This window comes from Oryzias melastigma, linkage group LG13 (genome assembly GCF_002922805.2).
Source record: "Oryzias melastigma strain HK-1 linkage group LG13, ASM292280v2, whole genome shotgun sequence".
NCBI classification, from domain to species: Eukaryota; Metazoa; Chordata; class Actinopteri; order Beloniformes; family Adrianichthyidae; genus Oryzias; species Oryzias melastigma.
Genome location: NC_050524.1, coordinates 5,147,403 through 5,160,559, shown reverse-complemented (window position 1 = coordinate 5,160,559; position 13,157 = coordinate 5,147,403). Strand labels below are relative to the sequence as shown.

Here is a 13,157-nt window from a genome sequence, read left to right as displayed (position 1 = left end):
CAAACACTTTTCTTAAAATAACGTTTTTTCTGTTGATTTTATCTCCATGGCAACCATATTATTTTTTTGTTGCCTTGGGATGATGAACAGATTTATGTTAGTATTAGAAAAATCGGCAAAAGTAAATTTTTCAGTTTCCTTGGCAACGGAGGTCTTTGTTAACCGCGGCCTGATTTGTAATATATTCATATTGTATGTGATATTTTTATGCTCAGCATGTAGTAAAATTTCATAATATTACGATAAAAAACATGCAAGCAACAGGAGAACGAGTAGCGCTGGGTTGATAAAATCCATTAATCGATCTAAGCTAAATAGATAAATAATTGATCCATAAAAGTAGAGATCGATCTAATGCATAAAGCTAAAGTCCGCTAGCTTGATGTTACCATATAATGGGATTTCTTATAGGACGGATAATGCTAACATTCAGTCGATCTAAACGTATATAACTGGCTAAATTATTACTTGCTTACTTTCAGGCATGAATTTACTAAAGTCTTTAAAGGAAATATTTATTTTTAAAGTAACCATTTGTGGCCTAAAACACAGTTTTTTGCTAATCCTTTTTTCTCTGGAGTAAGGTGTAATGATAAAGCACGATCGCCACCTAGTGGCCAAACTGAAACGCCCTCCAGGAGAAGCAGAACAATGTTTACAATGTTAATGATCTGAACATTTTTGTTAGAACTTCTCCTTTAAACAATCCATGTAGCACTTTATGAGATTAACAATCTCATTATTTCACTGATATATTTGTGAACTGTATCAGATTAATGTAAATATATTAAATCATAGATTATTAATGCATTTCTAAACAAATGTGTCAAATTGTGTAAATTCAAAATTGTATTGAATTGAGGAATCTAAAAAATGGGAATGGAATCAAATTGTTTCTGGAAATTATAATCGATATTCAGCCCTAATTTTTTGAATAAAGGTGCTGTAAGAAAGAAGGATTACATAAAACAAATTTGGCTTTTTTTTTTTTTTGCTAAAAATGTCATAAAATTTAGTTTTTTCTTTACATTTGGATGAGAACTGAAAAGGAACTCTTCCCGTCCCCGTGTAGCTCCACACTAAAGTCAACCTCGTGTCTGAAACGGTCTGAATCAACCTGTGTGAGCTCAGCTTCCTGGGCGTGGCCTCCAGCCCAGCCCCGCCTTAAATCCCCGCGCGGACCTGGCGCGCGCGCACTTCACTACCTGCGCGGGTGCGGAGCCTTCAGCGGCGGATTTCCGGGGGGAAAATGCGCTTTGAAAAATGATGCAGGATCCGAACACTGGTAAAAAGCTGGAAGAAAAGACACCGGAGCTCATTTCTTCCTCCTTCTCTCGGGTTTTCTTCTACCTTCTCGTTTTCTCGGTAAGTTTTTCATCATCTTTTAGTGAGATTTTGTCATGTATTTGTTGGATGATTTAAATTATAATTAATTCGGGGTTGACTTGCCCACTTGTTGCGCAAAAGTGTGCCGTCATGTTTACGGGTGAGGCGGCTGGTCTCAGGTGGGTCTCTGCGGGTTTCATGTCCCGGTGGATTCTGACACTAACAGCCTGTTTTCAACACGGAGAGCTCGTTTATTCTGCTGTAATAAACACATATGGAGCTTAAAAACACGTTTATCACCACATTTAAAATAGATCCTTATTCGTTGAGATTAATTTGACTTTAAAAGAAAAACGAAACTTGTTATTCCTGTCCAGGCTTGAACAATTAGCCCATTTATCTCATTTCTAAGAAATCATTCAACGGTTTCACAGTTTTAGAAAGCTTTAAAACTACATAAAAGTTTAGTTTGTTTTTATTGATTGGGATAAAATAGTAGCTTGAGGTTTGCTTCAAATCTATATCCCTTAAAGCAATAAATTAGCATTTGGAAAGGATTTCTTTAATTAAAAAACTACATTGTTTCTACATGTTTTTCCACTTTATATTTGATTTTTTTGGCTTTATTTTATTTGAAAATTTAATCAAAATGTGTTCTTACGCACAATAGGTTTTAGACTGGATTCTGAATGGAACAGAGTCACATTCAGCTCATAAACATTTCCATTGAAATCCATTTGACAAATTTTAACTGACTTTGTTTTGCAAAACTTTATTATTTCTAATTAATTTTGCAGTTTATATTTAGTTTATCCTGAATTTATTTCAACTTCACCAGTAAGTGTTAGCAAACTGTGTTTTTATAACTCAAAAAAGTGATTTTGGACAAGGTTATAAATAGATAAGCTATAGTTGTATCCTAAATGCATTTACCACGTAATATATTTATAGAGAAATGAATTTAGCAGATTTTAATTGACTTCATTTGCCTAAACTACAGAATTTCTAAAGAAATTTCTTGTTCTTTGCTTTATTTTATGTAAATTTTTGCAGAAAATGTTTGCAAAAGTATAAGAAATAAACAATAATCAAGTTTTAAATGCATTTAGCACAAAGTACATTTCCATAGAATTGAGTTTTACAGATTTGATCTTAGTTTTCTTTGCAAATGTGTCTTTTTTTGGCTTCATTTTAATAAAAAAAATTGAGCAATTGTGTTTTAGACAAAAGAACAATTTGGAAATAATTGTATTGTGTATGCATTTAACATCAATACATTTCTATGGAAATGAATTAAGCAGATTTTATCTGAATTTGTTTTGCAAAACTTCTGAGTTTCTAAATAATTTTCCAGTTTATTATTATTATTTTTGCTTATTTTAGTTTAAATGTTGGTATAATGTGTTTTTAACACAAAAGTTGTTTGAATAAGGTCATAAATAGAAAAAAAACAAATTCTGAATGCATTCAGCTCATAAACATTTCCATAAAAAGATAATTTAGCAGATTTCTTTGCTTATTTTTGCCAAACTGCATTTTTCTAAATTAATTTTTCAGTTTATATTTTGATTTTTGCCTAATTTGATATTAATTTTGCAAAAAAATGTTTGTAAATTTTAATGGGTCTTAAATAGAAAATAAAAAATATAGTTAATTATTGAATGTTTTCAGCAAATATATCCATAGAGATGAATTTAGCAGATTTCAACAATAAAACAGGAAGAATCTCAATGTATTAAATTGTTTTCGCTCGTCCTAAAGGCTTAAATAAAATGCTATGCCGTGGTTTTCTTCTGGAGTCGACTCCTGCTGCAGACTGCTTGTATTGTGTCGTATTAAAGTGTACGGTTACGTGTTTTTCCTGTCGGCAGGTGCATCCAGAGCGTCACCTCCTGGCTGAGAGCCTGTAACCCGAGAGCCTCACCCCGCCCTTCTCCTGAAAGAGGATCCATTTTTAGAACCATTCTCCGCCCAGATTTGTTTACCCCACCCCGAGCCAATGAAACGCGTCAGAGCCTACAGCGCAATGGTTTTTGTTTTCTGCGTGCTGGTCATCTTCCTCTACTCCACTCTGCACCTGGAGCCAGCGTACACAATCACCTCCACAGCCGAGGGCTCCCAGAAGCTGCGCAGACTGCACGCCCCCGAGGTGCAGGTGAAATCCACCCCCGAGCACACCCGCTTCACCACAGCCGAGACGTCCGAGGCCGTTTTGCAGACGGTATCGGTGTCCAAGGACCTGAGGGAGATGATCCCCAAGAACGAGGCCTACTGGAACCGGCTGATGCACACGGCGCTGAAGGGTTTGGACAGCGGCGACTTCTCCTTCAGACGGGAGTCCCCCTGGTCCGTGTGCCGGGTGGAGAACCAGGAGCTCCTGCAGCTCAACATCCACGACTTCAACTCCTACCCCCCCCTGCTGCAGACGTTCGTGCGCGGCATGACCTGCAAGTCCCCCCCGATTCTGATCGACCAACCCAACAAGTGCATCGCCAACAACAAGAAGGAGTACAACCAGACCTTCCTGTTGCTGGCCATCAAATCCAGCCCCCGGAACTTCGAGCAGCGGCAGACGGTGCGGGAGACGTGGGGCCGGGAGGGCGTGCACCACGGCGGGCTGACGGTGCGCACCTTCTTCCTGCTGGGCAACTCCACCCCGGACGACCCCGACATGAGCGCCCTGCTGTCGTACGAAGCGGAACGCTTCGGGGACATCCTGCAGTGGGATTTCCACGAGTCCTTCCTGAACCTGACCCTCAAGATGAAGGTCTTCCTGCAGTGGACGCTGAAAAACTGCCCCCAGGTGTCCTACATCTTCAGCGGGGACGATGACGTTTTCGTCAACACGCCGGGGCTTCTCAACTACCTCAAGTCTTTGGACGCTTCCAAAGCGGAGAACCTGTACGTCGGACACGTCATCAGCACGGCGAGCCCCCTCCGAGACCCCAGAAGCAAATACTACATCCCCATGAGCTTCTATAACGGCGCTTACCCCGCCTACGCGGGAGGAGGCGGCTTCATCTTCTCGGGGGGACTGCTGCAGCCCCTATACTCCGTTTCTCAGGTCCTCCCCTTCTACCCCATCGATGACGTTTACTTCGGAATGTGCGCCAAGGCTTTGGGGATTTCCGCCGTCGCGCACGAAGGCTTTCAGACGTTTGACATCAAGGAGCAGGACCGCAGCAACGTCTGCGTGCACAAACACCTGATGCTGGTGCACCAGCGCTCGCCGCAGCAGACCAAGAAGCTGTGGAGGGGCATTCACAGCCCCATGTTGACTTGTTGAGTGAAGGATCGCTGCAGGGCTCGTCACTGTAAATAAAAAAAGAGGGAAAAACTTCGCCCTGCCCTAGAAAAATATTTACAAGAAGTTATTTATTTTCCAAAACCTGCAGCACTAAAGACTCATGGGAAAGCGGCCCAACTTGCTTTTTTTTTTAGTTGGTGCTTTTACAGTTTTATATGTGTTTAAAATGTACATTTTCTTGCAAGTCTAATCAGAATTGAAGCAGCTTAAATGTCTCGCTAATGATCTTCAATTAAAAATCACAATGAGAAACATTTTATGATTTATTTTCAACAAAACAATCAAAGCTAAACAGTTTCTTTTAGTGGATCCTTAGTAACAGTCCTCTAAAAACACGGCATTCTGAAGGATTACAGTTAAAAAAACACAGACTGAGGAACATAAAGAGAACCCGGCAGGAGGAACCAAAACCTGTTTTTGCATATTTACTTTAACGGCGGTCACGGTGTTTGGGCAAGTTTTATTATTCTAGAAGTTTTCTGTAAAAGATCTACATTTTTATTCATCTTAAGGCACCAAACAAAGTGGAAAACCGGTTATTTATGAGAGCTTTTGTGCATCAAACTCCACTTTCCTGTCAGTCCCCACTCCCAGAACTCCAGAGAAACCGTCCCGCCGCTCACTGCTTCTCGTACAGGTCGAGGGGGTAGTGCTCTTTGTACTGCTGCACGTGCCTCCACATGGAATCCCTCTGCTTGCTCAGGCCGGGCGTCATCTCCAGGTACACGTCGGTGAACAGCAGCTCGGGGTTGGGCTTCAGGCGCCGCTCGGCCCGCTCGAACGCCTCCATCACGGTTTTGCGGGACTGCTTCCGCCAGGTCCGCTCGTCGTCCTCGCTCCACCAGCCGCGGGCCGTCATGTAGTGCCTCAGCCTGGAGATGGGGTGGTCCTGCTTGTCCCAGTAGTTCACCTCGTCCACCGAGCGGTAGGCCGAGCTGTCGTCGCTGGTGCTGTGGTGACCGATTCTGAGGAAGACGCACACAAAAAAAAACGTTAATCCTCGACTTCAATAACATCCACGGGGTTGTGCAACACTTCGTCTTCTCTAGGAATTCTTGTTTTGACTTGTAGAATCTTTATAGGCGGTTAGACAACTATTCAGACTTTGACCTGGTCGTAAATAGTTTCTGTAGGTTAAGAGAAACTAATAAAAAACAACAAAACCACTAAAATAAAACAAAGTTAAAAAATGATTGAAGGTTTTCACATAAAAGGATGAAATGACATTTAAACAAAATAAATTAAAAATAATATCAATTTATTATTGACCCTGGAGAACCCAAAAACAACAATCTTATGGTATTTCTTTTTATTAATTTGATTTTTTTGTTTATTCATTAGAAATGAAGAGTCGCCTAAAAAAATACATAGGATATTAAAATAAAATAAAAAAAAAACTACACTACTATTTTTGGGGCATTTTTCTGATGAAGAAAATTAAGCTTAAAATTAAATTTTTTAGTTTTTCTTTATTCAAACTTTTTTGAATCAGACAAGAACATTCCATTAGAAAAAGATTGTATTTGTAAACGATTGTATATTATCTTTGTTTTCCTCGTCTGAGCCAGAATCTGACGTTAAACTGTTCGACTGGATGGCATCAATAGTGCTGTCCACCAGTAATGTCAGGTTGGGGGTGTGAGGGGCTGTAAGCTAGAGGGAGAGCATGTAGACAGAGAGCTCTCAGTAACGGGGGAGGGGATCAGAGGTGAATTTCTAATGAACTCCTGCTGCTCTGCAGAAACTATGTCCTAGTAAAAAAATTATTTAGACTTAAAAACTGCACATTTATAATTAAAAGACGACTGAGGACACTTTTACAATAGATTATTGGAATGGGACTTTAAGGGAAAAAAAAGAAAATTCAATCCCACAGGAGAATGTCGTCATAAATGCGGGAAAAACACATTTCAATTTTGGACACTCCTATGACGGATCATTAGTATAATATAGACATATATATATATTTTTTAGAAAGGGTTTTTATTTAGTAAAGTTGGGCTTCCCTTACAAACTGACCACAATCATCTGTTGCTCAACTACATTTTGGTAAGCTTCTACAACAAAAGCTTCAGTCGAGGTTTTAGCTTATTTTTAGGGATGGGAATCGATTAAAAAAAATTAACAAATTAATCGCAAACCTGGAAAAAATTAATCGCGATTAATCGTTATAGCCTTTTTTTTCTTTAAATCTCAGTATTTGAGGACCACTTATTTTCAGTGAATAATCACAATATGAAATCACATACGAAACTCTACATTTAGAACAGTTATTTTTAATTAGTGCTAAACTTGATAACAAAAAAAAAAAGATTAATTGCACTTTTGTGTTGTGATTAATCACAATGTTTTACCAGGTACAATGTATTTGTACAATATGGCCATGGATCAAATAATCCGCTTTTGCGTTAACACATATCAACACACTAATTCTTTTTTATTAATTGCATGTGTTAACGCGTTAATGTTCACAGACCTACTTTTTTTTTTTTTTTTTGGCCCAACAATTTCAGATACAAAAGCAGTCTTCCCTGGTTTATCTCAGGGAATAGATTCCATGAACCTCTACGGCTCCCTCCAGCCAACACTTCACCTTCCTTTCCTCCAGTGAGGATCTACTGGTGTGAGAGTGAATGAACGGCTGCCACACCTCTGTCAGTCTGTCCCAGGACTACATCAGTAACTCACCAACTATGAATGAAGAGTGATTGAATAATATATATAGTAAGCGTTCTGAGTGTCTGAAAAAGCGCAGAGAAATCAAATCCATTATTATTATCATTAGGAATAACCTGCAATAGGTAAAGTCTGTGAAGAAGAATTACAGAGGTCTTAAGACTGAAACTTCTTCTCTTTTCTCAGAAAGACGTGAACATTTTCACACTTTTTCTTTAGTGTTTAAACTCCTGAAGTTCAAACCCTCATAGAAAATCAAATGAAAACAAAGATCTGATCGTGATTTTAGATTAATGCAGGAGACGTGCACGCACAGAAGATATTGATTGACAGGGTCAACAGCCAATCAGGATGCAGAACACCATGTTGTTTTAATATAAATGAATACAAAAATGCATTAAAAAAATTAGCGTAGAGAATCATGACAATGGAGAAACACTAATGAGGACTCGTAGAAAGAATTTCAAAAGAATGTGTTTTAACAATCACAGAAACCAAAACTATTGGAGCTGCTCTTTGTCTTGAAACAAAAACGTGTTTTGAACTAACCTGTAGGTCATGGCCTCGATCAGGAAGGGCTGGTTCTCGGCCACAGCCCTGCGGCGCGCTTCCTTTGTCGCGTTGTACACGGCAAACACGTCGTTACCGTCCACGCGGATGGACAGCATTCCATAACCGGGACCACGAGCAGCTGATCAGCAGAGTGAGAGGAGAGTGAAGCAGAGCGGCCGAAAAGACGGGATGAAATCCCTCGCTGGGGCTCACCGATGCCGTCTCCTCGGTACTGCTCGTTGGTGGGGGTGGAGATGGCGTAGCCGTTGTTGCGGCAGAAAAATATCAGCGGGCACTCCAGGGTGGCGGAGAAGTTAAAGCCGGCGTGTGCGTCGCCCTCGCTGGCCGCCCCCTCGCCAAAGTAACAGACGACGGCGCGGTTCAGGTTTTCCCTCTTGAGCGCGTACGCCGCTCCGGCCGCTGAGAACCACGCAGGAACACGTCAGCGCCGCTGATCGCCACAGAGCCGAACGCTAAAGCAGCAGCTCACCTTGAGGGATCTGCGTCGCCAGCGGAGACGAGATGGTGACGAAGTTGAGGTCCTTGCAGCCATAGTGGACGGGCATCTGGCGGCCCTTGCCAAGGTCGTCGGCGTTGGCGTAACACTGAGCCATAAAAAGATCCAGCGAGAAACCGCGGTACATCAGCACGCCTGTTGGACACGAAGATGTTTTGTCTCACTTTGTGGCTCGCGTCAGCAAGTTTACACATTGAAAGGTTTTATAATTATTATTAAAGGTAACAAGTGGAAGACGGAGGATCTTCTTACAGGAGAAGTTATCGTTTGTAGGTGACCAAATACTTATTTTCCACCATAATGTAAAAATAAATTATTTTTATAGTCAGACAATGCGATTTTCCTTCTCATTTTTCTGTCATAGTTGAGGTATACCTATGATGGAAATTACAGTCCTCCCTTATATAAGTGGGAGGACTCGTACACTTGAATACTCTTTTGCCCCACTGTTTATATCCTCCATGTTAAAAACCCAAGATTCTTTCCAAAAACCTGAAGGATTTTCAAGTGACTCTTGTTGCTTTCTATGAAAGTGAAGCTCAACAGCCACGGTGTGTTCATAATGCAAAGCAACAACTGCAAAACGGTTTGCATGAAGCTTTTAACAAGAACTGAGCACCAAACGTCCTGCTTTGCATGGTGTCACACAGGGCTGCACCAAACAAACATGGATCCAGGACAGGAATCATGAAGCATGAGGGGAATTCACCTCACCAAGAGGAAGTTCACGTCTAATCTGATGCCTACCAGCCTCTCTGTATTGACCGAATACCATGTCTGTTGGCTCAAGGGCCGCAGCGCTGCCAATGTGGGTGCCCTCCTCTCCGTAGTTAGTCATGTAGAAGGAGATTCGTCCCTGAAAGGCACACATTGTTTGAAACTTTCAGGTTAACCTGTTTGGAGTGTTTGAAACGTTGACGTACCTGTCTCTGGGATTCATAAAGAATGCGGTCCATTGTGTTCAGCAGCGTCATCTTCTGATAAAAGTTCAAAACAGTCTCTTTGGAGAGCTGAGAATGAAAACAAAGACTTTTAGCTCATAGAGACGCATCATCGCTGGATAATCAGGAAGCTGGCTGGACCTGAGGGTCTTGAGAGGGGTTGATGATGTTCCCCTGCCTGTCCATCACACGATACACTGGGATCCCGGAGATAACGTTCGGCTGGATGAACTCCAGGTGGTCCACAAACTCCGCCGAGGCTCCAGGGAACTGAGGCTTCTCCAAGGACGAGTCAAAGGGCTGCTGCTGGTGCACGGCCTGACGGGTTCAATACCCACGGTTATTGATCAGGAATAAAAGACTTCTGCATTTTCTGCATGCATGTTTATCTAATCTGCTCCAATACAAAACACCTTTTTTTAAGAAAAGGCTACAATACATGACCTTTGATAAAAATATTTTCCGTGCTGCTTAACAGATGAGAAAGCTTTGTCCTCACTGAGCACTGAAGGAGTGCTGAAGTAATTGAGCGTGACGTTTGTAGCTTCGCATTTTTTGCTGTTTATGTCAGACTCAGGAACAGACATGAACTCTGCTAACGACATGTCATAAAATATTCCACATCAAATATCTTGAAAAACTTGTCAGGAACATTTTGCACTCAGGAACAATCAAACAATATAAATAATTCGGAATTTACTTATTCATATCAGCCCAAAATTTGAGGAGAAATGGAAATTTGATTTTTGCTTTGATTTTGCTTTGATTTTTTATTTTTGTAATTAAAGTCCCAATACAACTTTATTTTTTCTCTATTGTAAAATTGTTCCCAGTGGTCTTTTATATCCAAAATCAAAAAGCCGTTATGTTGTTTTTTAAAGATATTTTCTAATTATATTTTACTGTTGATTCTGGTTTGTGAGCGAGGTGGAAGTTATTTGCACTAATTTCCCAGCATTCCTTTGTTTACACTCTCTACTGCTAGCTTAATTGCACCTCACAAGCCAAAGCTAACATTAGAGTCACAAAAAAAAAAAAAAAACTGCGAGCAATACTGGATCTATCCAGCCGTTCGGTTTAAAAACAGATGAAAGTTTTGACGAGGAAAATTAAGACGTTAATCGATCTATTTGCAAGAGGATGCTTCAGAATTGTAGCAGAGAAGGGAAACTTTGGCTCACCAATGGTAGTTCCTGTGTCGTAAACCTGAGATTTTATAAATCGTGGGTTTTCATCTGCTCCTGAACCAACTGGATTTGAATAAATAAATACTCAAACACAGTTTTAATCTTAAATTATTGTACATGCGTTCTCCGTTATTAGAAAAATGCTACAAGAACAAAAGAAAACAATATATATATATATATATATATATATATATATATATATATACAAAATATTTTATCATTTGTTTAGTATGCATACACATTCAGTCATAATTGTGGAAACACTGGAAGAAGTTTTAGAAAAGTCATATATTGCACTTTTCATGATTTTATTTTCTTTTTCTTATATAATAATTTTGATATACTTTTATTTCTGCCTTTTTAATAATGTTTTTAATAACATTTCATCTTTTCACTGCATCTTTTATTGTGTTTTTTTTCCTATGATGTACTGATTGAACTACCCGTCCAGGATTATTGGATGAATGAATGAATACAGTCTGTACAAAAAAAAATTTTTTTGCTTTTTGTTGATGTCTGAATTCATTTAGAATCACAATTTGGTATTGGTTTGCTTTTATTAGGTATTAAAGATCAAATAGAAGATCAAAAAGGATGATATGAGACAAGAAAAGCCAGCGTAGGAGGTTCAGGTATCTCTTTTTGATGCCTCCCTTTGGAAGTATTCCAGGTATGTTCCACCAGGATGAGGTCCTGGAGAATACCCAACAATACTCGGGACATGCTGTCTCTCAGGTGGATTGGGAGAACCGGGACGTTTCTGTGGAGAGGGAGCTCTGGGCATCTCTGCTCAGAGTGTTGCCCCGGCAACCTGACTCCAGATCAGCAGGAGAGGATAGATATATACACCACTGGTTCCTTCTCATACAGAAAATCTACACTGCTTCAGTACTACAGCACCACAGCTAACTCCATACATGTGAATTCTAACATATTTTGCGCATACTGTACATGAATTATTGTTCTATTCTTCGAATTGTGTGTGCTTTTTAAAATGCAGCTAAATATGTACACGTTCTTTGCTCAAACCCGTAATATTCAGCAACACAACCTTCACCAGAGAGCCACAACTTGATTAATTTCCGAGAATTTAAAACAACAGATATATTTGTGTTCAACACAGAAACTGGTCACTGCGCAGGACGATTCCCCACGCCCCCGCGGTCCACCAATAGGACTGAAGCTAGCTAAAATGCTAGCCGGCTAATCGGCTAGGTAAACCAAAATAGACACACATTAGGCCTCCCTGACATCAACATTGCCTTTGGAGTTTACGCATGAAGTTATACTAAAATATATAAACATTTTTTATCAATCTGTCAAGCACGTGGCTACTTTTGTGAAGATTTACTGAATTAATAACACATTTGTTTGTGAGCTCTTGCTAGCACGACTAGCTAGCTAACAAATCATCGTGTTGATATAAATCAAACGATGCATTAATTTTAACTTTTAAAATCAATCTATGAAATAAAAAATATATAAACTTTGTCGTAAGATGTTAATTTGTTTTAAGAAAGTGGAAAAATACATTTCGAAGTGCATCTGTTGCTAGCAAGAGCGACACTAGCAGCTAACCTCTGCAGGACCTGCTAGCTTTATCGACCTTGCAGGTTATTGGAGTCACCACAACAAAAACACTGCAGCTGTTTCAGACTTACGCTGATTCTGAAGGCTCTGCGATGAAGGAGCCTGGATGCCTTCACTCCAGCTGTTTGACGAGCAGCATGGAAACACAGCCCGTACATTTTACCCATGCTGCTAACAGCCGCCATCTGGACTCACGACGGAGGACGATTAAAAAGGAAAATACGGAGTAGATTTGTACGGAAAAGACCAAATGACTCTGAAATGCTAATCACTCTCATCAATAATCACACATCCCAAGCCCAATCGCTTTAAAAGAGCCGCCAAGTTAGACATAATAACCACTGAGCTTTGACGCTTCCAAAATAAAGCTAGTTTTATTTTGAAAGTTTTTTTTTTAAATGTCCCATTCAGACATTATTCTTATCACAAGCCTTCTAAAATAATAATAAAACACCTAAAGTGGGTGAAAATGCCCTTTGTATATAGGTAAAAAGCTCAACCTTCTTAATCATAAATTAAGTCTCTATAATCATTTTCATTTAATTAGTAATTACATCATGAGGTCAATAAAGAATCTGAAAATACAATAAAAAAGTAGTTGTACTTTAGTCTTAAGTTATTTTATTGGTATAGTATAAGTACTTGATCAGAAGTTAACAACCAGATAATGATAAATAAGTTTTAAAAAATGATGTAAAAAAAATTAAATAAATTCGCTTCCCCTCACTCCTTTTCAAGCAATTAATTAAACTCCTTTTGACAAATCTAACATTTAATGGTTTCAATGTGTCATGCAATGTTTGTATGAGAGATAATTTGTCTATTTATTATGAAGAAATAATTTATACATTTAAACTTAAGCATATTTTCCAATCATTCCATGATTAATTATCCCAAGACTGACATATCTATCTATAGAAATATATGCCTGCTTTTTGTCTTCTTTAGTTTTATTTTAGTTTTGAGTGCTTGAAATAAACCATTTCTAAATCCATATGTGGTATCCACATTTTTTGTTAGAATTTTACCAAGCAGATTGCCTAAAATAGAAAAAAAACATT

General features: G+C 39.4%; 2 protein-coding genes across 2 annotated transcripts; one reads left to right on the top strand and one right to left on the bottom strand.

Annotated features, from left to right (window-relative positions):
* The first annotated feature begins 49 nt into the window (after positions 1–49).
* Positions 50–4,885, top strand: b3gnt2l (UDP-GlcNAc:betaGal beta-1,3-N-acetylglucosaminyltransferase 2, like). Its single transcript, XM_024277462.2, has 2 exons — positions 50–1,365; positions 3,198–4,885. Exon 2 carries the CDS (start codon positions 3,326–3,328, stop codon positions 4,610–4,612), a length of 1,287 nt encoding a protein of 428 aa, XP_024133230.1. The 5' UTR covers positions 50–1,365; positions 3,198–3,325; the 3' UTR covers positions 4,613–4,885.
* bckdha (branched chain keto acid dehydrogenase E1 subunit alpha) lies at positions 4,884–12,473 on the bottom strand. The gene is made up of 8 exons (XM_024277461.2): positions 12,168–12,473; positions 9,461–9,637; positions 9,302–9,388; positions 9,126–9,234; positions 8,352–8,513; positions 8,075–8,281; positions 7,859–8,000; positions 4,884–5,598 (listed from the first exon to the last, which is right to left on the bottom strand). The coding sequence occupies exons 1-8, from the start codon at positions 12,279–12,281 to the stop codon at positions 5,253–5,255; spliced, it is 1,344 nt and encodes a 447-aa protein (XP_024133229.1). The 5' UTR covers positions 12,282–12,473; the 3' UTR covers positions 4,884–5,252.
* Positions 12,474–13,157: the final 684 nt, after the last annotated feature.

Coding starts and splice junctions, on each gene's coding strand:
- b3gnt2l (XM_024277462.2), top strand. CDS start 3,326: ATGAAACGCGTCAGAGCCTACAGCGCAATGGTTTTTGTTTTCTGCGTG.
- bckdha (XM_024277461.2), bottom strand. CDS start 12,281: ATGGCGGCTGTTAGCAGCATGGGTAAAATGTACGGGCTGTGTTTCCAT. Junction 9,638..12,167: donor GCAGAGCCTTCAGAATCAGC/GTAAGTCTGAAA, acceptor TGAACCCGTCAG/GCCGTGCACCAGCAGCAGCC. Junction 5,599..7,858: donor ATCGAGGCCATGACCTACAG/GTTAGTTCAAAA, acceptor CGTCTTCCTCAG/AATCGGTCACCACAGCACCA.